General features: G+C 36.7%; 4 protein-coding genes across 9 annotated transcripts; 2 read left to right on the top strand and 2 right to left on the bottom strand.

The window, feature by feature from the left end:
* Positions 1-93: 93 nt before the first annotated feature.
* On the bottom strand, positions 94-11,288 carry LOC145890512 (serine/threonine-protein kinase BRSK2-like). Of its 2 annotated transcripts, XM_082981613.1 has the most exons (18): positions 10,770-11,288; positions 10,042-10,136; positions 9,886-9,971; positions 9,030-9,170; positions 8,613-8,763; positions 8,468-8,536; positions 8,118-8,264; positions 7,579-7,784; positions 6,870-6,970; positions 5,413-5,620; positions 5,173-5,229; positions 4,455-4,741; positions 4,211-4,262; positions 4,001-4,154; positions 3,560-3,685; positions 3,171-3,255; positions 1,109-1,195; positions 94-996 (listed from the first exon to the last, which is right to left on the bottom strand). In XM_082981613.1, the coding sequence occupies exons 1-18, from the start codon at positions 10,840-10,842 to the stop codon at positions 926-928; spliced, it is 2,196 nt and encodes a 731-aa protein (XP_082837739.1). In that variant the 5' UTR covers positions 10,843-11,288; the 3' UTR covers positions 94-925. The 2 variants fall into 2 exon arrangements, with proteins under 2 accessions (XP_082837739.1, XP_082837740.1); XM_082981614.1 differs by lacking the exon at positions 5,173-5,229.
* Positions 1,195-18,894, top strand: LOC145890511 (semaphorin-3C-like). Of its 5 annotated transcripts, none has more exons than XM_082981608.1 (21): positions 1,195-1,770; positions 12,115-12,200; positions 12,394-12,527; positions 12,585-12,635; positions 12,698-12,808; positions 12,910-13,006; positions 13,080-13,178; positions 13,266-13,414; positions 13,496-13,671; positions 13,733-13,898; positions 13,957-14,143; positions 14,541-14,626; positions 14,702-14,743; positions 14,795-14,946; positions 15,286-15,472; positions 15,681-15,783; positions 15,952-16,224; positions 16,337-16,561; positions 17,120-17,293; positions 17,656-17,721; positions 18,296-18,894. In XM_082981608.1, the coding sequence occupies exons 2-21, from the start codon at positions 12,137-12,139 to the stop codon at positions 18,394-18,396; spliced, it is 2,643 nt and encodes an 880-aa protein (XP_082837734.1). In that variant the 5' UTR covers positions 1,195-1,770; positions 12,115-12,136; the 3' UTR covers positions 18,397-18,894. The 5 variants fall into 5 exon arrangements, with proteins under 5 accessions (XP_082837734.1, XP_082837736.1, XP_082837735.1 ...); XM_082981610.1 differs by having other exon boundaries at positions 16,337-16,543; XM_082981609.1 differs by having other exon boundaries at positions 14,798-14,946.
* A 541-nt stretch (positions 18,895-19,435) lies between these two features.
* On the bottom strand, positions 19,436-20,403 carry LOC145888884 (NADH-ubiquinone oxidoreductase subunit 8-like). Its single transcript, XM_082979755.1, has 2 exons — positions 19,963-20,403; positions 19,436-19,723 (listed from the first exon to the last, which is right to left on the bottom strand). The coding sequence occupies exons 1-2, from the start codon at positions 20,352-20,354 to the stop codon at positions 19,516-19,518; spliced, it is 600 nt and encodes a 199-aa protein (XP_082835881.1). The 5' UTR covers positions 20,355-20,403; the 3' UTR covers positions 19,436-19,515.
* Positions 20,404-20,828: 425 nt separating this feature from the next.
* LOC145890375 (nuclear speckle splicing regulatory protein 1-like) lies at positions 20,829-23,037 on the top strand. The gene is made up of 6 exons (XM_082981367.1): positions 20,829-20,961; positions 21,146-21,302; positions 21,426-21,563; positions 21,670-21,877; positions 22,180-22,273; positions 22,457-23,037. The coding sequence occupies exons 1-6, from the start codon at positions 20,942-20,944 to the stop codon at positions 22,860-22,862; spliced, it is 1,023 nt and encodes a 340-aa protein (XP_082837493.1). The 5' UTR covers positions 20,829-20,941; the 3' UTR covers positions 22,863-23,037.
* The last annotated feature ends 95 nt before the right edge of the window (positions 23,038-23,132 follow it).

A 23,132-nucleotide genomic window follows, 5' to 3' on the forward strand; every position in this document is an offset into this window, starting at 1 on the left:
AATCGTTTCTCCCTCTATTAACATGAAAACATATTTCCAGAAAAAGTTAAGTTATCATTCGAAAGTCAGACAACCAAAAAACAAAATCACGAACAAGTTGGTGTATTTTTATTTCTAATTACTCAAGATGTCTCAAGTCATTCTTGCAAACTTCAAAATAACAATCGACAAAAACCAACTTTCAGTGGGGACAAAAACAACGCAAAGCAATTGACAACAGAAAAAGCAAAAAGCACCATGACAACTTCTGTACGAAGGTAAAATGAATACACAAAATGAGGAATTTGTCACCAGAAAAACAAATCGTGCAAAACATTTGATCACAGTTTAAACAATTGCTCAGAGCAGCAGCACACGTCATTAATGGATTACACAGAGAAAGAATAAAAACACCAAGCCATAACACCTCTGAAATGCAACATATTAGAACTAGCACAACACTGAAGAAATATTGCAGCAACATAAAAAATCGGCAGAGACGAAGTTAGTTCAATATATTGTTGAAGAAAAAATTGCACGTTGCAAACAGCAGCATATATATTAGTGTAACCAAGCACGATTTGTAAAATGCCAAAAAAGTTTGATTTAGTATTTTAAATCTTCATAATACAAGTCACAATTTGGTACAAAAGAAATGGCATCAGTAACTACAATCACTTGTTCACTCGAAAAGGTTCTTACTATTACTCAAGTATTGCCAAAGCAAATCACAATGGCTACAATTACCAAAGCACAATGAGTCATATGCTACACAATTCTTCTGATGCGAAAAAAACATTGAACCATTTTCGGCGATTTCGGCAGTTGGATGTTGTACGAAGGTAGTCGAGTTAATTGTAAGTGTCTGGTTTTGTAAGTAGACCGCACCTTGCTATTGTACAATCGTATCATATCGAATTCGTTGCTTTGTAAGTTGATCTGAGCTTTAGTTAGAGTGAAGGTTGGCAGCTGATGTACATAACTGTTGGATCTCTCTAGAATACGCCTGAATATCACCTGGTAAACCATACGATAAAATATTTACATACAATTTGATCATCCTGAAAATTTGCATTGATAAGCATATAAGACTAGAGAGCACTGGATGTAGAAGTTACATTGTACTTACCGGCCGGTTTTGTTTGAGGGACAAATGGGTGAGCAGCAAGTTGAATTTGAATCAACTCCAAAACACGTTTGAAACGGCGATTGGGGCCTAAAACAAAATGTAAGTAAAGTTAGAAAGTTAGCGTATATACCGTTTATCAACGTCAACATAGCTGAGGTCAGCGCGTCAACAAATTAAGCACATTAAGAAGCTACCATGGCGGAAGTCGACCACAGAAAAAAACCCTGACCTTATCATCAATTACTGGCAGCCGCACAGAGCAAACCTAAAACGGGTGTGTTTTGGAGATTTGAAACACCGCAAAAAACGTTCATAGGGGACCAAAAATCTTCCCCTCTCTCAAACCAACTACACCAAAATATTGACGTATGTGGGACAGAGAAAAGGGAAGTGACGTCACGTTTGGTATAAATACAACCAGCAGCAAAGGGAAACGTTTCAGTCCCTCGAGCACAGACGACGAGAGTTGACGCAGCAACGTGTGAGGATTGTCTGTCTGCTCGACAGAGACGGTTTTAATATATGCGAGTCTGTGTTGTGTAGCAAGCTAAATAGGAATAGGGATATTTATGATGAAACTCTTCACTGCATAGCTCGGATTTAAACACGCAAGGCAAGATACGACCAGTTGGCGGATTTCCTGATCTAGTCGTCTGAACCCGGTAAGCACTGGATGTGTGTACACAAAGCATGTTGTTGGCATACTTTGATGTTGTCGTGGAGGTATGTGTAAAAAGATCCGTATCATTAAAATGAAATTTACCTGGGGCAAAACTAGAGAGAAAATTATCTTCCATCAGGTATAGTACCAAGTTGTTGTGTTTAAACGCATGGCAAGATTTGAGCTTATGGAAATATCGGCCGTTTAATTTATCACATTTCAATCAAAGCTATTAAGACGTGTGAACCGCAGTATTTCTCATGGGGCAAGACATGAGCAGCTAACTGCATAAGAGTGATAATATTGTAAACCGCGCAGCCTTGTGCTGAATTCAAGCCGGCGACCAATGACTTCCGGCCTCACTAAACTATACCAAGTTCATGTTACTGACGCATAGAAGTTGCCAGCAACCAACTCAATGTTACTCAATTTCTGTGTAAGTTAAAAATAAGTTAAAACAAGTCGAAATGAAACTCTAGGAAATATAGTGAAGAAATCACGCAGTGTCCAAATTCATTCCCACGACAAAGTAATTTCCCAGATTATCAAAAGTTCACGGGGTCACAAAGCTTATTAAACTCAACATACGTATCGACCATTGATGGCATGTCGTTAATATTGGTTTACGAAATATTAACAAGCTACTTGAGTCGGTTGATCTGGCGGAGAAGTTTGTGTTGGCGCTTGGTGCGGAAAAAATAACAGAAATGAAAAACCGGTGAATGTTGTCTCCAAAATAAACCATTTTCCGTTAATGTCAGAAAATATTGACAACTTCTAAAACAATCACCCACAAACCTCTTCTAATTAAAGAAAACAGTTGAAAAATAACATACTTTGTAAAATTTGATAAAATACGCAACAAAAACCTATGACTGATTTAATCCCAAATTTGTTTAACCAAGGTCGATTACTTTTTCACGATGAAATTGACACATTGACGTCATCGCATGTAACAATCTTCAAGATCCTGTCAGAAAACAAATGCACACGTACATATAAGCAGCAAACAGCAAGTAGAAAGGTTGTTGCGTGTTGTAATACGTGACATGCGTTTTCTAACATTTACCAGAGAACGTTCGGCAACTTGCATACAACACGACAATAACAACTAAGTTTTGGTCTCCAGTGGGACAATGATGTGGTGTTACTTCATCAACAATACAAAAATTTAAAAACGTTTTTGCTCAATTTCCTTGGGGCGAATTTATGTTCGAGTTTTCACAAAAACATTTGCTTTTTAACTTCTTTGATGCTTCCCGAACTCTTAACTTGAAACGAAAATAATTTTCAACCCACATAAACTGTGAAGGCCTCAAAATATTTTCTCTTCAAGAACCAACGACTCTTTAACATTAAACTTCCTTCGCAACTAGTATGACGTAACTAACAGAAACTTGCCTGAAAGCAACATGAAGGTCACGTGATAGTTACCAAGTGAACCAGAAGTTGCACCCCTGCTGTTGTTGCCGTCCAAGGAAGACATCTGCAATCATAATATGGCTACAATGACAAGCTTAAATCGCTACCAATAGAAACTATTTCTGTTTTTTTGGTTGATAAAAAGGGATTGTTTGTTTGCCATATTTAGTTATGTTCAACACCAAGCATTCACGTCATATGTAACAAATTAAAAGAGAAACATGAGCGTGAAGCCTGAATGAAAAATAAACTGCTGTCAAAAAATGAGAATGAGGCCCTAGCCCTTCCTACGGTAATTCCATTGTCTTCCTCTATTGTGACGTCAATCAGTAAGAATATAAACGTCAAACGGCAGGTTTTGCGCTCACCTTTAATATGTCGACTTGAAACTTGACAAGCTTGCCGTGGAAGACCGAATGAGCTGTCGAACCCTGTGTTCTGTACTCACATCGGAATCGCATGGGAGACACGATACCATGGGTCAGGTTGGCAATCTGTCACCAACAACTACATTTAATATCTGCCGACCATTGGATGGGAGAACGTCTATCTTTTAATTTTAACGGTTTTACTCAATGTTAGCAACAACAAACGTCTTGGATTTCTATATTTTGAGTCGCGCTCAATCTAAATACCAATGACTGGTTGGAAAAGTCATCCTGACAACGTTAGTTGTAAATGTAACATGCAAATTTTACGAATTTTAGTTTGAGTTTTCAGAGCGTCTCACGATTATTACCAAACTGCGAAGATTCCTTTTCTATTTTCTGGGGCTATATTTTTTTCTGCTAAGCGTTAGAAAAACCTACTGTGAGAAAGGTGTGGACCAAGTCAGCCTTGACGCTGTTCAAAGTTCGTTCGTTCATCACCAACGTCAGAGGAGCGTCATCACGGTCACGCGACCCTACGTTGGATGAGGAGGAACCGCTCATAAATTGACCGAACCAAGACCTCTTGGTTAACCTGAAAATATAGACGTTACACAACAATCCAAACTATCACAAACAGTTAATACTTACTCCATTGACGGGGACATGTGTGACGTATTGCTGGCGTCATCTGGCAAAGGTGCTGAAATTACGAAACTGGATTATTTGTGTGTTATGACAGAGGCTCCCTTGTGCACATTGTCAAAATTTATCAACCATAACATAATTTACTGTAAGTGGAAAGACCCACATACGTAATAATATGTACATTCTTTACTAAAACCGTCTACAGATATTCACATTTTTGTGGTGCTTTGATCATTTAAATACCGACCTTGCATCTTTCGTCGGTGAAATCTTGGCGAGCCGAGAAAACTGTTTTTTATATTATTAAGTCTCTGTCGCCACGGATTGTTGGGCGATGAGGGTGGGGTGGGATTTTGTGAGTTTGTTCTCACGATGGAAGGATTTGTCGGGAGATTCTGGTTGCTGCCGTTTGTTGCTTGCTTTTGGCTTGATGAGGGAGGATTGGTGTTGTTATGGTGATGATGGGACGAAACATATTTGTTGCTGTTACTCGTTATCATTCGAGATTCGGAGTCTTCCGTCAAGCTTCGTGATCTGACAAGTGAGGATTTAGTCGGAATTCTCGCTACAAAATTTCCACTATGCAATGACGTCACGTGCACATGTAAGTTGGGTGGTCTAGTTAACTTTGCTTGGTGTTAGAATAAGGCAAACTACAAACTGCCAACATATAGATTCTTACAGGAAAATTTCCGGTTCACATTTACGCAACATGTGTTCGATATAACACGAAGTTTTGCGAGAATTCGCGTCATCCCTGGAAAAATCCCAAAAGAAGAAATAAACACTCCGACACTTCAAGTCAATCCGCCGTCACATAATTTCCATGAAGACAATTATGAATCATTCTTAATTCGTGCTGCATTGTTACGTCATAGCATGCACGGTGTGGAGCGATGTAAAAAGGGCAGAGCGGGGCATTGTCCACACGGTTTATTATTTAATCTTATGGTTATTATCTTTACCTTGTTTCGTCAAAGACATTCAATACGTCACGTGACGCAGGATTCTCCACGTCACAACTGTAACATGCAAGTGATCACGTGACAGAACATGCAATATAAGCAAACATGCAATATGACGTGTATCAAATTTATGAGAAAAAACATATCTGACAACTAGAAGTTATAACGTTTTTACAAAAAATAACAGTGAAAGTTGTTTGGAGAGTGAAGCTGTATAATGACAACAATGAAAACACCTACCTTTGATGGACTGTGCCCTTTCTTGTTGAGCTAGACGACCTTTCGGTTGAATACAAAGTTTCAGCGGACAACTTTCTGTGGCTGCCTCTGCTTCCTGTACTTCCAAGCGAACCAGCCGATGACGTACGACCTCCTGAACTGATGTCACCACTACTGCTTGACAACGATGAACGTGATGACGTAGAGTCAACGCGTTTGCGAGGTGCATCTGAAGATCATGTAAAGGTTGATTGACGTGGGACAAAATTTCTTCAAACAGGAGTAAATCTGAATAGGAAAGCCAAAGCTAAAATGCTATTGATCATACTAAGTTAGTAAACGTTTTGAACTCTTACTGGGTGAACTGATGAGGAACCCAGTAAGAGTTCGAAACGTTTACTAACGTAATATGATCAATAGCATTTTAGTTTAGCTTTGACTTTTCTATTCAGGCTTATCAATTTCAGGTATTTTGCACCAAAGTATTTCGATAAATTTGGTCTAAATTCAAGTGGTTTTTAATAAATCACACTTCGAACATACAACACAATGGTTACCAGATGACAATACATACTTTTGTTTCTAGTTAATATCTCAGTCATTGCTCAATGGATTTTTACATTGTTGAGCTTATTTTATAGGTGCAGGGAAGTATCAACTGACTATTAATGTCACTTTAGTAATTAATAAGCAGTGCAAGTCTAATTTAAAAATTATAGAAAATCAAATCAACACACAAAATGTGCACTTCATCATGATAATTCAATATTAATTTGGTTTGAACTTGAAAATTTTATAGGATCTGTATTTGTAATATCTAACCAAAATGGCTACTTTCAGCAGTAAAGTACTGTGTTCTGTTTGCTAAATTGTCTCAGTTGACAATGACTGTGAACTGCAAAAAGCACCATAGCCCAATAATTTCAACAGAAGCTGAATGGCTGTATAAGCATTAAATACTGATAAAAACAACTGCAGAAAGACATGCGAATACCTATGTCATTTAAAGAATTTTTGTTTTAATGATAATATAAATATAGTGTCATGTTCATGTATACGTGTGAAATTGTATAGATTTATGCTTTAGATGCATATTACATGGCATTTTGGCATACTATGTGAAAATAATGCAATCCATTATGAAAAGTATCTCTAATCTGTTCAGATTTGCCGTGTACACGGTGAATATTATTTGTCATGAAATATTATGATACAGCCAACATTTTTTCAATTTTTTTTTAAAAAATCGGACAAGGTCATGCTTTGAGCTGAGTGATTTGACATAAACTTACCCACAAGAAAGTCGTAGTGACCCTTGGGTAATAATAAAATTCCATTCTAATTGAACTTTGAAAAAAGTTCAAATAAAAATTTCCGCATTAACGCTACACGCTTTTCAAATCGAAATGAAATCTGTCACCAACTATTTATGGACCATAATCAATGGCACTGGTTTCAAAAGTGTGGTGACATCATACCTGGATGTTTACATGGCAAAGAATCTTCGTCATCATCGAAACTGGGATGACGACGTTTGCGACGCATCAACATGTAATACACGAACTTCTCTGTGTTTTGGCTGAAGTAGAAAAATGGTTTTTAAAGCAATATTCCTAGTAAAATCGTACAAATCTGCACAGGAGTTTCAATTAATGATGAAGTCTTGACGAAACAAATTTCTTTAACAACGCAATAAAACCCAACGTCCTTGGGTTCAGGCAAAAGAGCTACATGTGATTGCGTGTGACCGGAGGTCATATGAAGTCATACTTCTGCGGTTACACCAAATTGTGTAATAATACGGGATAATGCACTTTGGCCTGAACCACTCCTCGCAACATAGGGTTTGGTTTCAATCTTCTTGCTTATGGCAGTAAATATATAAATGATCTGAGATCTGGGAAGTAAATCAGACGATTCTTTACTCGCAACTTCAAGAATATCGCGTTTCTACCAAAAAGAAACTTTTCGTCGGAAATCCCGAGGTTCATTGAAATGACATTTTAGTAATACGAGATCTTCAACGTATTCGCATTTAAATTTTCATTTCAGAAATGAGCTCAATTGTTACAAACTTGGCCCGTACCAAATTAGAAGGTAATACTGAGTAATATGTTTATATCTCGCATTGGGTGTATATCTCAAAAAATGAGTCTCTAGCGCTTCATGCGGAAAGACGTTACTTACGTGTCTGACATGAGATTTTGTAACAATTTGTCCCTGTCGCGGAAGCAGCCAAGTGAACTCATTGATATCAGAACGTCGGGATCCGCATCGTCTTTATCTTTCAGTGCTGAACATTCGAGTAAAGGAGTGGATTTGTCTAAATCGACGGTGATTACCCCATTCTGATCTCCCGCACACATCCACTTGTGGTTAAGAACCTCCTTCAACTAAACCACAGTTACAAATGTTTAAACATAATATTCATGTCGGTTGTCGGAAGTAATTATAACCCTGTGTAAAAGTGTGTGACGTAACTTCATCCATGACGTAATTGCGCGGCTCGGGACAACACAAATGAACCAAATACAGTATCAGGCGAAAGAATAAGGAGACAGTGTTTCGTTTCAACAGTTTATGTATTTGTTTTGCACAGATTACCGCACATCGTTCATACAAACATCGCAAAATGTTAAAACTGTTTGTACCTCCGCAATTCGATGCCTAAGTCCATCGTTTAGAAGCAGGTGTTTTTAACACAGTGGTTTCGCAGTAAAACTTACACTTAATCTTTTTTCTGGTTTAACTTCAATCATTCCTCGCAGTAAGTTCTGAGCATCAGGTGGTACGAAATGTGGAATGTGGTAAACTCCGCGCTTCACTTTCTCAAGTAAATTACGGAGATTGTCGTCATCGAAGGGGAGGGCTCCCTGCGAAAAATTTTCTTTACAATTGCCAAGTATAATTTGATAATGTTGAACACTCTTAATTTTCCTACTAGATAATATTCGCAAACTAAAAACGCAAAAGTTACTAGAACAAGTCATGTGCCGAAATCCCGCACTAAGGACAAATTCCCTAAAGCTTCTGGTTTGTCAGTATGACCAAATAACACCAATCAAGTTAAACTTACCACTAATAAGGCAAACAAAATAACCCCGCAGCTCCAAACGTCTGCCGTCCGTCCATCATATTTTTCCCCCTGCACACCAAAATCAATTATTAATTGTCGGCCCATGAGCTGTTCGGTAAGAAAGGGAGATAATGGTGAAGCTCACTCTGATCACTTCAGGGCATGCATAGTGGGGTGATCCGCAGCTGGTTTCCAGTAAATAACCTTCGGGTTGCAATGACGCCATACCAAAATCAGCAACTTTGATGTTATTTTTTTCATCCAAAAGCAAATTTTCAGGTTTAAGGTCGCGGTGACTGGAGAAACAAGAAATTCTTTTCAAAAATATGAAATATATTTTGTCGAATTGGAAATGACAAATTAAACACTGTGAACACAATAACCAGTTAGTTTTGCGAGAATAAAATTAATTTTTCGAATAATGCTGACAGCAATTCAGTGAAACTGTTAACCTACATACTTCGGGTTCTCAAAATTTTATCGCCGGGTTATTTATCGGCCAATTTGTTTAATTTCCTTTTCTTAACATCACTACATACAAAGTGTAACAATGTATGCATACCAAACGTTATGATGGTGACAAAAGTCAACCGCCGAAACAATTTGTCGGAAAAAGTGTCGCGCCTCTCTTGAACTCAAACGTCCTTTTTTGACCAAATAATCAAAAAGTTCTCCCCCTGCGATCAGTTCAAGGATAAGATACCTGAAAACGAAACATGGGTCGGTGAGTCAAATTTTGATAAACAATGAAAGGCAAGTGTAGCAATAGGACGCTTCGACGAGGCAGCGAGTGGCACGAGCCGCCGATATCGATTATTCGAAATATTGGACTTGTGACACCAGCTTGCTGCTTTTCTATAAATCACTAAACTATCGCTGCCCGCTTGTAAAACACAAGAAGCTTAAAGCTCATGGCACCGAAAGAAGTTATTGCGTCAACAGCTGCCCTTTAATACTTTGACAATTACCAGGATTTGTTCAATGTTTTTAATTCCTTAAACATATTCTTTGTTTAAAAAAAACGACTTTATTCCCTAAACAATGAACTAAACGTCATCACCTTATTTGACAAGGATTTAAGATGTGGTACTGGTATATTATAGTTAATTTACGACTAGACTTGTATCTGTAATTATGTTTTTGTCTGTTACACTAAATATTATGACACCATGTATGTGACATATATTGTGTTTAGTACAGGGAATTTTAATACAACAGCAATTAATTGTCATTTATTTTTTGAATTATAAATGTGCTGAAGACACACATTAAAAACTTCAAAAGCTCGTGTAACTAGTTTTGGTTCTTTTCCCAATTGGATCATATTTTCAAACTTTTGATGTTGCTTTGAATTGACAATCATTTGCTTCAACAAATTTTCAACAATGATATCCCTACGCAACCCTCTATGTACTTACAAGTATTTTTTATTCTCATAAACATCATACAAGCCAAGGATATGAGGATGATCGATAAGTTTCATTATTGCAATTTCTCGTTCCACCTGAAAGTTGAACAAAGAAAGCTTCTTAAAAAAACAAATTTTAAATGTCAACAATTAAAAATAAACAAACTTTGTTGATGACATTTTCACTCAACTTTTCCCGATTTACAACTTTGATAGCAACCTTCTTTCCCGTCACACAATGAATTCCCATTTTCACCAGACCTACATTAAAATAAATTGTAATAATAAATTAAATATTAGTGATGTTCCCAGTTCCAAATTATCCAACTGGCCGGATCCGGATAATTATCAATCAAATCCGGCCGGATGATTTGGATCCAGCAGTTTGTTAACACCGATTCATGTATTTTATCGGTATGGAAAAAATGTTTTGAATGCCAAACAGAATGCTATGTTAAGGTTAGCTTATTATGAGTGGAACAAATAAACATGGGCATTTATTAATTTGGTATAACACGTCACGAAAAACCTTAATAACAAACAACAGAAAAATCGGAAGTCAGCGAATATCACAGACTGGGATCCAAAAACGAGTACTTTGCGAAATGTTTGTCCGTTTGTAGGACAAAAATGCTTTCCCAACTATCCGGTAAAATTAAGTGTATTACCCGGCCGGGTCCAGGTATTGAAAATTGGTCAATATTATTCGGCCGGGTCCGGCGCAAGACATCACTACTAAATACTGGCTAAAATAAATTCTATAATACCAATCTTTTTCGGCCAACTAGTTCATTAACCATGCTGACAAAATTTTTACTTGTGAAATGAAATACAACAAAAATTTGTAAATACATCAAATTCTTTTTGTCCAATGTGCAAGATATATTTTCAAACCTGTCTGTCCTTTTCCTAAAGTTTTATCCAATCTGTAAGGACCAACATACTGTGCTTGGCTTGATGAAGACATCTCTAATTTTCAGCAACCAAAAATTTTAAACTGAAGGCAAGCAGCTATACTCACATTGTTTAGCAACACCACTACAAAAGCAAAGCAACTTAATAAAAACAAAGTTACTCTAATTAAAAAAACATGTCATTGAGTATTCTATGGTATTTTTCCACTGATAAACAAGCATCAAACATATATTCCTTTTCTTTTATTGAATGCCTATTGTACTCAAAACAAAAATTCCACTTTATTGACAGATTGAACACAATGTCAAAGGATTAACCTCCACAAACATTTGCAAAATTTGTATTGGTAATTCGTGCAAAAAACACTAAATGTTTTTTTATAAAACAGATGCACTTTTTTACAAAACAGTCCGCACTTCATCCACAAATCAATGAGTGTTTAATGGCATAATTGCACATTCACATCACATGTTGCAACATTTGTGATATTTTTAAACTTTGCAAGCTTTACATAAACATAAAATTTCAAAAGCAAGCCAGGTAGAATTTTAGTTTACACTATCCTACATTATGATATGCTTCAAACAGAGTCGTTTTATTTCTGCCTTCCTTGGCGATTATAAAAATAATCAATAAAATTGGATGAGAGAAAAATCTTACATGACCGGAAGGTAAAAAAATACAAATTTAATATTGTATTTTTCCAAAAACTTAAATTTATAATTCCTTACGTCGAAATAAAATTGTATCTACATTAGTAAATTACCAAAGATGGATGTCAGGTGCCTTTTTCTGCAAGAATTGACTTATCATTTAGTTAAATAAACAACCGTAATTATTTTCTGTGCGGGTACACATTTAGATGGGCGACAACTTCTGTATTTATTTCTTTTTAAGTCGCTACGGCTTCTGTGATTGTGTGCGACAAACAATACCGATCAATCGTAAATATAATTCAGTCCCGATTTCCGTGCACACATGTTTTAGCATGTAAGATTTAGGCTGTTTAGCAGCCTTAATTAAAACGGTTGTGCAGCAACCGTACAAAACTATAAAGCTTTTGTCTCCGCCCGTGTCATATGACTTTGGGTCTTGTTAATATCACCAGTTGGTATTAATGAGGCAGATGAAAGAAGTTAAAAATTAAATTTAAGAGGAAAGACCCGAGATCCCAGCTTTCTTATCGCTTTGTGCATTTATAAATTTACATTTATAGAGATCTTGGCCCGTTTAAAAAAGTGAAGTAGGGCTTTCACAATCCCTTTTTCTCTCAACACTCTGTGTCTAGTGAAGTGTGCTAAAAGGGCTTTGCTTATCAACGCAGAGACAGCAGACTCGAAAGCGGCATGAGGTTTTCAAAAACCCTGATCAGCGCTGTATGTTTTTCTATCTTTATCGTCAGTATTAGCGGTAAGTTTTGTGGAAAAGATGTCATGGCTTTATTATTGTGCTATAGTCATTAGAAACCGTCAGTTTCTCGTGGGAATAAAAATTCATCGGTTACAGCAGCATTATAACGTCAATAATAATAACAACCTTTACAGTTTATAGTTTATTATAAAAACACAATAACACAGAGAGGTAGAATGAAATTTGTTTTTAGGATGGGAAATAAAGGAATATGTTCACAATGGATCCGACACAAATTCTGTTTCCTTTCACGATATGGAAATGAGTTTTGTGGGTGGTACAGATTATTTGCTGGTGATCGACAGAAATACGAAAGATGTTACAAAGGTAGATTTTCTCAAATTGCAAGTTTCCTGAGAGCTGAAATTTGCTTTGCTTTTTCAGATTGATTTTAAAGCCACGTCGGAAGCCTTCAATTTGTGCACAAGGCTTTCGGTTGGAACGACGTGTGGCGTATTTGTCTTACAAACTAGCAAACGTATTTTTTTGTGTTGTAGTCAGATCGTTGCTTCAACGTTTTAAAAGTTGTAGAAAAAATAGACAACGGAACTTTGATGATCTGCGGAACCAATGCTAATGCGCCAATTTGTTATCATTTTAACATTTGGGTAAGAACTTATTTGCATTCGTTTGAATTAAATAAATCAAACCCACCGTGTTGGTTTGTAAACGTTTAAATCTCGTTCATATTTATGGTTTCCATAAACAGAGTTTGTCAAAAACAAAACTACAGGAACATGCTTTTTCTTGGTTGCCAACCAAGCAAGGATCAACCATGGCTTCTACATTACTCCACGACAACCAAGGTACAAACATTCGCCACATGTTTTCTAGAGTATTGATTTTCTTGCCTATCCAAAGCGTGTTTTTTCACGACAGGTGGCGTTGAGTTATACGTGGGGTCATGCCCGAAAACAGGGTGCACAATAAATAGACGAGTTACCAACGTTTTAAAAACAACTGATGGATCCGTTAAAGGTGTTGTTTTTATTGTATGTTGCGTTATTATGCAATCCATTTTTTAAATATGGAGATATATAACTCAGTCAACATTACTATTACCAGGTGTTGAGTTTGTCGACGTAAGCGTGTTCGGAAAAAAACAAAACAAAATCTATTTCTTCTTTCGCGAAGAAAGTGAAGTATATGCATTAGATAAGTTTGCACCAGGATCAACCAGGAGTACCTTCAGTATGGTGGCCAGAATTTGCCAGGTTTGTAGTTCTTTATCCCCTATACATTGTCCGCATTTATTCGGTTTCGTTTTTGTATAAGCGATGTAATATATAATGAAGGCCGACCGCGGTGGATCTTACAACTTACAATCGAAGTGGATAACGTTTATGAAAGTCAGACTGCTTTGTTCATACCCGGGTGGAGCTAAGACTGGAAGTCAGAGCACTTACTTTGATTATCTACGGTCAACTCATAAGATTGGTGATACGCTTTATGGAGTGTTCAGCTACTCAGAGTAAGAAGTTAGCGGCGCATGTCTGTAGGCATAGCTTTCAACATTCTAATTGATCGTTTAGTTCATGGAATATTAATCGCTCAGCTGTATGTGCCTTCAAATTTTCAACAATCGATTCGTTTTTCGATGGAAGTGCGTTCCAGTCAAACAACACGGAATATTACAACAATGGACCTCCTACGTACAGTAAAACGTACCAGCGAACAGCTGACTTTCTTCCAGGCCAGGTAAAATATTGAATATTTTTGTATTTGGAAGTTCATTTCTGTAAAATCACTTCTTTAGTGTCCTCCAAGCGGTGTTTTGACCACGTCAGTGGACACGTATTACGAAAACTTCGTGCAAAGTTCGACATTGATTAAAGGAATTGCAAAACCGACTTCTGGTCGTCCCACTTACATAGCAGATGAAGTGATTGATCATATGACTGGAACACAAATCCATGGAAAAGACTTGATTTATTTGTTAACAGGTTAGAACTGCTTCGTTTGACCTTTTTACTAAAGCCGTTCATTGGAGTAAAAATACCTCCTGATGCAAAATCATAGTTCTGTAGAGTATCCGTTTCACAAGCTTTTTATAGCCATCCGCCGTTGCAAATACAGTAATTGTAAGACACAAATAGAAATCTCTGATGGGCGTAAAAGTTATAAAAACAATAACTTCAATACATAAATCACAACTATTATTTGATGGCCATAAAATCAAAAGTTTTAAACCGGAATTTACGATGATTCACAACTGCGTCATTGAATACCCCAAAGATTTGTCATATTTCCAACAACCATTAGGTTTCTGCTCGTGATGATTGTCTGCATAGTGAGGTTGGGAGAAAAGATTCTTTACGTCTCAACAACTCTGTTTTTCAGGCACGGGAATACTTCAAAAAATTTTGGTGACGAATTCCAATGGTATTGGAACAGTTTTGTTCGAAACCCGTATTTTCGACCCGTCTGTAAGTTTTTCTTATCATTTACAAATCTCCAATGCTATTTTTAAAGTATCTTTTACTTAAGTTATTTGCTTTTAGATTTCCAAATCTGTGGTAAAATCCATTAAAACGATTGAAGAGGTAATACTATCAAAAACGTGAGTTAGCACAATCTAATTTGCTGTGTCTTAGCAGGGTTTAGTGGTTGTTATGAATGACAAGGTTCTAATTATTCCCTTGGCAAATTGTTTTTCCTATGAAACTTGCACAAGTTGTGAAATAGATCCGCATTGTTGGTGGAATCTCGGTTGCGCTCAACGACCTTTATCAGAAACCCGAACAAGGTGACCAAGGACTTTTCTTATCTATTATTGGTACTGATTGCCCCCTCGACGACAGTACGTTATGTAGAGTTGTAGACAGTGATAATAGTTGGCCGTTTAAGCAGATGTTTTTCTACCGTCAGCAATTATTGACAAAAACGTCAGGCGAATCACAATCGATATTTCTCAATTTATTAAAACAAACAGTAATAAAAAAGCCCTACCACACCTACCACACCTAACATGCCTAACAGCATCAATACAATACAATAATAAAGGTCGACAAACACATATAAAATGTAAACAACCATAAACGTGGGGCCTGGGTTAAGGATTAACGTAGCACTTGTTTTATCACAGAATATGCCCAAGTCAGCCAGCAGCGCCACAATCATTGCAAGTGGAAACAAACGAGCATTTCGCTGTTATTTCATGGATCAATAATCTGCATTCCACACCTCCAATCAGCTACTACAACGTATTTGTTATTCGACTGTCAGATGACAACATTGTTTACAATCAAACGACAACAACCAACGACGTTAAGGTATAAGTGGGTGAATATTTTCATTTCAAGGCGTCGTCACCTGGATTCATTTGAAAGTATTTGCTAGATTGCAAGTTTGTCTGTATGTATAACACTGACTTTGCATATGCCCCTACCTACCAGTCAATAATTACAGTTACATGTTGTTAAAAGGTTTTTGCCAGGCTTTTTCGAAAAGTATGGCTTTTCATAGTATGATTTTTCACAGTTGCAGGAAAAAGATTTGCGAAATGGCTTTGCTTACAGAGCAGAAATAACTTCTGTGGCTGCAGGCATACGAAGTGAGAAGTTGATGAAGCTGTTCACTATACGTATGTTACTATGCCACTGTCTAAATAATTTATCAGACAAATGACGTCATGACCAGCTGTTGCTTCAGACAGCAATGGCAAAAATCTTGTTTATTTTTTCTCCCAAAATTGTACTGGGAAAGATCTGCCCAATAAAGCCACCAGCCGAACAAACATTTTTAATTTCAGCTTTAGCCAAACCAGTCATCCAAAATGTCCAAAGTTTGAGTTCGGAATGCGAAATAACATGGGGAGCTGTCGAATATGCGTTGAAATACAACATATCACTAAGCACACGAACTTCATCTGTGACCAGTTACGTAGTGTACCCGCACCATACAAACAACCAGATGTCGATCAAATTTATGGGGTTAACAGAGGGAAATTATTATATTGTTTCAATAACTGCGGTGTCTAGCAGCGAAATTTCATCAGAGACAACATCTCAAGAATTTTTAACAGGTTCGTGCGGTTTGTTTTATTTATTGGTAACTTATAAAGATACATTCATGCGAGGAAGCCTTCTACTTTCGTAGCACATTTTATGTTTTTACCTAATTTGGCCGGTTTTAAGCACAAGCAACTACAAAACGGGCACAGACGACTCGACCACCAACAACAATTATTCCAGCACCATCTACTTTACCTACAACAACAAACATATCAACCGCAACACTAGCTTCAATGACGTCACAGATAGCAAGTCACACAGAATTGACAACCGCCCGACCGAATTTAGGCAATGTTACATCCCCGGGTGACCCTGCCCCAACTAAATTAGGTTCTGTCAAAAAAATAGGTATTTTATTCATGTTACACAAGTGAATGCAGAAAGGGTGTCATTGTTCATTATTTTTCGGTGTTTGAATGCTTTAAAAAAATTTTGTGTTATTACATGTGCATGCACACGAAATATTTACCTATGGTCATCAAAATAACTGCTTTTCTTTGATGAAAAGTAAACACATTACATACCGTGATAACGCTTATTGATAATGTGCCATTTGCATGCTAAAATAAACGCATAACCCCGAGACGACAATGGAAACCAAACATTGGCAACTTATAACCAACGGCATTGATCATACTAAGTGTGTCACGAAGTCCATTATTTATTTCTTGTAGTCTTCGGATCTTGGAGCAGACCTAACTAACTACAAGTAAATATAAACGGTTGTTAATACTAACCTTGCAACGTATTGTGTTTACATTGTTCCTGCCTTTTTGTCGCATGCCTCAAACAATCGCGCAGCGTGTGGTGTTTGGTGTGATCATAACAATAAGTAATTGATATATTATAGCTTACCATTATTGCAACTATTTTCACGTTTTAGTGAAAGCTTCTGTTTTTCATCAGGAGAGTCAGTGGCTGAAGCTGAACAGTTTGGTGCTGGTACGGAAATCAGTAGTGGAAGTACATCTGTGTTAATTGTGGTCATCGCCATCATGGTAGTTCTCTTGGTTCTTCTGATAATGGTACTGATACAAACAAATTGGGTTTTAGGAATGCACACGACGTATTTTGTGTCAGGTTAGTGAAACGTTTTGTTATGGGTTCAAAGCAGTGGTCGGCAACTTTTTCCATAGCCGTGTACCAAAGCCAAACTCTGCAATGCATCACCTGGCCTTATTATTTTTCCACTGACAATGACGTTCTCTTCACTCTTTATACTTTAGTTAAACTCTCGAATTATCTTCTTGTTTTGTTGTATATTAATAATACTCATAGTTACTGCTATGTGTAAAGAGGCTGTGGGCTGGGTGATTTTGCTAGGCGGGCCATTGGTTGCCGACCCTATATATTTAAAGCTTTGTTGTAAACCTTAAGCAAATGAAACCTTTCTATAATATGAGGAGGTGTAAATTAATTTCACAATTTCACAACTTTTTTAGAACATAAAAACACGAGAGTGAAACGAGTTTGGGGAGTTTTATGGAAAAAAGAAACTTTTGGTGAAGGTGAGAAACAACTTTGTATCTTATACATAAAATCAAGGTGGCGTCGCAATAATGTAGCGGCGATCCCTATCAAACGCACTTTTTCCAGGCCGCTTGTATTTTGACTCTCGCTCTGACTTCAGGTGAAGCGGTATTAATCCGACTGCAATGGTTCCCAAAGTTTTTGTAGCCAAATACCCGTTTTATAAAATCATCAAGTTTTCGAATCCTTACCAAGCATTTACCTAAGGTTCTTGTGACAATCGAAATAAGTTGTACATTTCTTTACATAAAAACAATGAGTGCAACAGAACAAGTACCAAAAACACGTGCATTAGAATAATACGACTCCTGTTGGTTATTCATGGACTACAGAAAAATATCCCACGGCGACCACTTGTAGGTCTGCGAATCGTTGGGAACCACTGGGCTTTGCGATGACACCTTGACTGATTAAAGAAAAGGGCTGAATTGATAAGAAACGACTTGCGTATGGTTGTGCGTTCCAGTCCTAACCAAATCCATCCTGTGTACTTACCTCTGTTAGCTTGTCCTATTGTATTTCAGCTACATGTTTTTCATTCCTCTGTTCTAGACAAAATTCATTATTCAAGGTCGAATGCGTCTAACGGAAATTCTCCGGCTCCCCCTAGTGCCGACAAACTTGAAGACGTTTCTTTAACTGTAAGCACATGACAAAGGAATAAGGTTTTAGCAGTTCTGATGATGAGGACTTTTGCACAACGTACCGTGCAGAAGTGTTTGGAAGAGTCCGGGTTGATTTTCTTCGCAAAAAATAAGTCCCGAATGAGCCTAGTTATGTTTTGTGAGTTTCTTTTGTTAAAAAGTGTGAAAAGATATACCTTTTTTCTATTTGTGCACGTACTTACTTAACTGTTCAAACACAGATCTGATTTTGTACAAGCAAACTTAAATATCGATAAAAATCACCTCGTAGCACAGCTGGATTGTCAGTAAATGGACAATACACCTTTTAAATTTTGATATTAGTCGGTACGTTTTGTAAATTTGCTCTGTCGTTTCGTTTGTGTCTTGACGTGCTATCCTGCCGCTTTTCCCCCGATACTGTGATTGCATGACTTGCCAACTTTGGCGGGAAAGATAACCAGTGTTGCACTTGTCGCACCCGCTGTTTCTGCCCGCTTTTAACGTGGTGTTGTTGCCTTGTTTTAAAAAGTAAATACACAGCAGAAATTGCACACATTTCTTTTTAGTTTCAATCAACCGCCAGGTGAGGAGCCCCGGGACAAAAACTATCTATAACATATAAATGGCCGTTTTTAAAAGCTTGCGCCATACGTTTACTCCCGCTGATCTCTCGGCGAATGAACTGCAGTGGTGAAATTAGCCTTCAGTAATAAGAGACTTTCATAGAAACTTTTCCGCCTGATAGGATTGACGAGACAATGCCGGTTCTCTGTCACTTCTAGTTGCCTTCTAATACTTAGATTTGAAGTTAAACAATAAATACATTTTTACCATTTTCGAAAACATTTTTCGTGTTTGCTGGATTTGTTCTTGGTTTGAAATGCACATGCTTTTGCTAAATAATAAATACGAGTTAGGGACATCCATGCAAAATACTCTTTGCAGCAAACAAATGTTACTTGTTATTCAACAACACTTTACACCGGACCTTCATGTCACCAAACTACGGCAATACCTTTCAAACCTCACGGGTTGCAAAATGCTGTGCATGTATCCATGTTACATATACAATGCTTTAAATACCTTTTAATGAACTTTAATAACAAGGCCCAAAACTACGAAACAGAGACATGAAACATAAAATTGTTATCGATAGAGATAGTCAGCTTTTATATTTGCTTCTATCTCTGTTTCCCATTTGTCGCCATTTTCCAGCAATTTTTCCTTGTTATACAGCAATTCCTCATGTGTTTCAGTTGAATATTCAAAGTTTGGGCCTTCAACAATTGCATCAACAGGACAAGCTTCTTGGCAGAATCCACAATAGATGCACTTGGTCATATCAATGTCATATCTGTATCAATTGTATTTGACAGTTTAATTTGACTGTCGAATACATTAACAGCAATAAATACAGTCACAATACAAATTAAACCATTATTTTTTTCCAGCAAAGGTGGAATATCTCACTGGAACATTTGCGTTGCATAATAACAATAAACCTTTATTTTGTAAAAGTGCCAAGAAACTTTTAACTAAAACTAATGTAAAAATTAATAGTTTTAAACAAGACATTAGAAAATAGTTTCTCACCTTGTTGTTCTTCTGCTTCCATCATCCCTTTCTTCTGCTTCGATGGTGATGGCTTGAGCAGGGCAAACTGCTTCACACAGTTTACAAGCAATGCACCTTTCTTCACCAGATGGATATCTCCTAAGAGCATGTTCACCACGGAATCTTGGGCTCAATGGACCTTTCTCAAAGGGGTAGTTAATGGTTGCAGGTTCTGAAAAGGATTTGGACAAAACAACGCCAAATCCTTTCAACAGCTCAGATGCAAACATTGCATTCGAGTTGGTGTCAACAATGTTTCTTAAGGTCGGATTGTCAAACTTTTCATTTACAAGCTTGTAGGATAGCCGTGGTGATGAATAACTAACCCCTCTTGCCCAACTCCGAGCAAAACCAAGAACTTTTAATACCATTTTATTGCAATACTAACACAAAATTTTCAACAAATCATGATATGCTCTTTTCGCTGCAACAATAATTTTTTTTAAAAACCAAACAGAATGAATTTTTAAATTATTACTAGGCCAACCAAAAAAGGGATCCAAAATTAGAACTATAAGTGATTTTTAAACATCATACAAACTGATAAGATTGGCACACTGTATAGTGACATAGTGTGGCCTAATTAAACTATAAACCGAGTGCAACAGTTCACAACATTCATTACTCACAGAAACATTCCATCATTGACGTAAGTTTTGTTTATAAGGCTTAATTAATATCTGTTTGGCACGTTAAAACATTCGTTGACAATCGTTGCAAAAAAGCCAAAATCATTTACGAAGATATATCACTCATACCGCAACCGGGATCGTTCTGTTCTGTTTTGTTCTGTTCAGCAGACAAATGTCAAAACTGGCCATGGCTGACCGACTTCGTCATGCTCGGTCGGTTCTTATGAAAATAGGGGACGTGCGAAAAGAATGCATTTGTTGATTTCATTTTTTTATTGGATAACTGTCGTTATGGACAAGCATTGATGTAAACTTAAATTTGCAGCATGAACCCCAACAACAGAAAGTAAGTTTTATTCAATGTAGTGGTGGTGTAGCTGGATATCTCACACCCTAAATTTAAAGGACAATGTTTTTAAAAATTGCGTTGGAACGTAAAAACAACCATTTGCAATGCTCTTAAAATTAATAGATTAATTTCTGAAAAGATTTTCCACTGCACTGCTTCAAGTTGTTTTTGATCTTGTTAGATACGGATTAATTCTTTCAAAACAGTCTAAGGAAACTGGACAACTTAAACCTCGGCTGTCAGCTTTTAGTAATGAAGATTCAAGTGATGATGATGGAAAGGGACGAGTTAACTCCCAGATTCATAAAGAAGCAATAAAGAAAATAATGAAAAAACAAGTATCAATATAAGGATTTGTTTATCATCTTTAAAAATCAGTTAATGATATCTTAATTTTACCAAAACTGTCAGATAGAAATCTGTATTACTTGCATATATATAATTAAATTGTGAATTTTTAGACGAAACTTGAAATTCAGAAAGCTTTGGAGGAAGATGCAACAGTATATGAATATGATAATATTTACGATGACATGAAAGCAAAATCAGTGAAGAAAACCACACCAACTGCCATTACTAAAGCTGACAAACTCAAAAAGGTTCAAACAAAAGAATTTTTTGGTTTAATTTACTCAAACAATTTACAAAGTGTATCTTTTAATTCATAATGTTGTAATTAACTTGGTAACTGCATTTCAAACTCAGCCAAAGTACATTGGAAGTTTAATGAAAGCTGCTGAAGTTCGACAAAGAGAACGCCAAAGAGTCGAAGAACGAAAAATTGAAAAAGAACGCCAAAAAGAAGGCGATGAATTTAAAGATAAGCCTGAATTTGTTACTTCAGCATACCGAAAACGGATGCAGGAAAGACAAGAAGAGGAAGAAAGGGAAAAGAGAGAAGCAGCAATTGAAGGTGAAAATTTGTAGTGTTTAAAAAATGATAAAACTGCTATAAATTCTGTTTTAAACTAATTTTCTTGCTTGTTAGCAGACCATTTACAGGTTAATAATAAATGTCAATGATAAAATTTATATTTGTCTATGTAATGGAAAATTAGGTGCAAAAAACTTGGGAGTATGCAATGGAAATTTAATCTTAAAAAATAAAAACATATTATATAGTAAGTCGATAGCCTGTTGTACATTCCAGCCTGAATTTTTAAGCTATATATACCTTTTTCAATGATTGATGCATCAAGTCAAGTTTGTATTTAGATGCTTTGGATGTGCGAAAACAGAAAGATTTGAGTGGATTCTACAGACACTTTTTACGACAACAAATGGGGGAAGAACCAACTCCGGAACAAAGGTTTGTTATTTTGCTTGAAACTTTTTTCCTGAATGTGAAACCCTGAAGTTAATTGCAGGTAACAATGTTGGTTCAAACCACTGTTAAACTACTATGTTACTAACGTTGATAAAATATTGACGTAAAGGAAACTGGAAATTTGGTGGGGTGAATAAATTGTAAACAATGTTGATTTGTTCTCAGGGTTTCAGAAGCAGAGAAACCACCGATGAAAGAATCTCATGAGCAAGATAAACCAGATTCCCAAAATGATGATGAAGATGACAGGGACACAGACTTGTCATTCTCCTCAAGTGATTCTGAAGAAGAAAAGGAAATAACTAAACCTTCACACAATGAGCTATTAAATGAAGAAATGCCACCGGATAAACTGATGGATGTTGATCACAGTGACGTAAAACATAAACTTTCTGAAGAAAGGACACAAACAGAGAATAACAATGGCCCTCCAAACAAGCAAATAAAAGAAGATGAAAATGCATCTAGTGCTTTTATAAAACGAACAAATCAAGACTCTGCCTTATCTGCCAGAGAGCGATACCTTGCACGGAAAAAAATGGCAAAAAAGGCCCCTGTTGAAAATAGTTGAGTTTGTTGTTTTCTCACCAACTGATAAAAAAATTATGTGCTTGCTGTTTCTTTCCAGTCTTGTAAAGGTAAAGTGGGCTATCATTTACTTCCAACTAGGTAAAGAAACTATAAAACAACATTATGTTTTCATACTTGACAGCAGAAGTATTTTAATACAAAGAACCACAAGTTGATCAACTACTGTGATATGTTTACACTAAATTTCAGGTTACTTTAGGTTTTACTTGGTCACTTTATTTTCTAAATGATCAACATTAGTGTGGGGTCG

The sequence above is a fragment of the Ascidia mentula genome, chromosome 2, assembly GCF_947561715.1.
Source record: "Ascidia mentula chromosome 2, kaAscMent1.1, whole genome shotgun sequence".
NCBI lineage: Eukaryota > Metazoa > Chordata > Ascidiacea > Phlebobranchia > Ascidiidae > Ascidia > Ascidia mentula.

Bases quoted from the DNA above. Each gene is read 5' to 3' on its own strand.
- LOC145888884 (XM_082979755.1), bottom strand. From the start codon at position 20,354: ATGGTATTAAAAGTTCTTGGTTTTGCTCGGAGTTGGGCAAGAGGGGTT. The intron at 19,724-19,962 runs GTGAGAAACTAT...CAATTGATACAG, and splicing joins GGAAGCAGAAGAACAACAAG to ATATGACATTGATATGACCA.
- LOC145890511 (XM_082981608.1), top strand. From the start codon at position 12,137: ATGAGGTTTTCAAAAACCCTGATCAGCGCTGTATGTTTTTCTATCTTT. The intron at 13,415-13,495 runs GTTTGTAGTTCT...TATATAATGAAG, and splicing joins TGGTGGCCAGAATTTGCCAG to GCCGACCGCGGTGGATCTTA. The intron at 15,784-15,951 runs GTATGTTACTAT...TTTTAATTTCAG, and splicing joins GATGAAGCTGTTCACTATAC to CTTTAGCCAAACCAGTCATC.
- LOC145890512 (XM_082981613.1), bottom strand. From the start codon at position 10,842: ATGTCTTCATCAAGCCAAGCACAGTATGTTGGTCCTTACAGATTGGAT. The intron at 10,137-10,769 runs GTTTGAAAATAT...ATTTTAATGTAG, and splicing joins TTTAGGAAAAGGACAGACAG to GTCTGGTGAAAATGGGAATT. The intron at 4,263-4,454 runs GTCGGTATTTAA...TCGTAATTTCAG, and splicing joins TCACCGACGAAAGATGCAAG to CACCTTTGCCAGATGACGCC.
- LOC145890375 (XM_082981367.1), top strand. From the start codon at position 20,942: ATGAACCCCAACAACAGAAA. The intron at 21,303-21,425 runs GTATCAATATAA...GTGAATTTTTAG, and splicing joins AGAAAATAATGAAAAAACAA to ACGAAACTTGAAATTCAGAA. The intron at 21,564-21,669 runs GTTCAAACAAAA...TTTCAAACTCAG, and splicing joins AAGCTGACAAACTCAAAAAG to CCAAAGTACATTGGAAGTTT.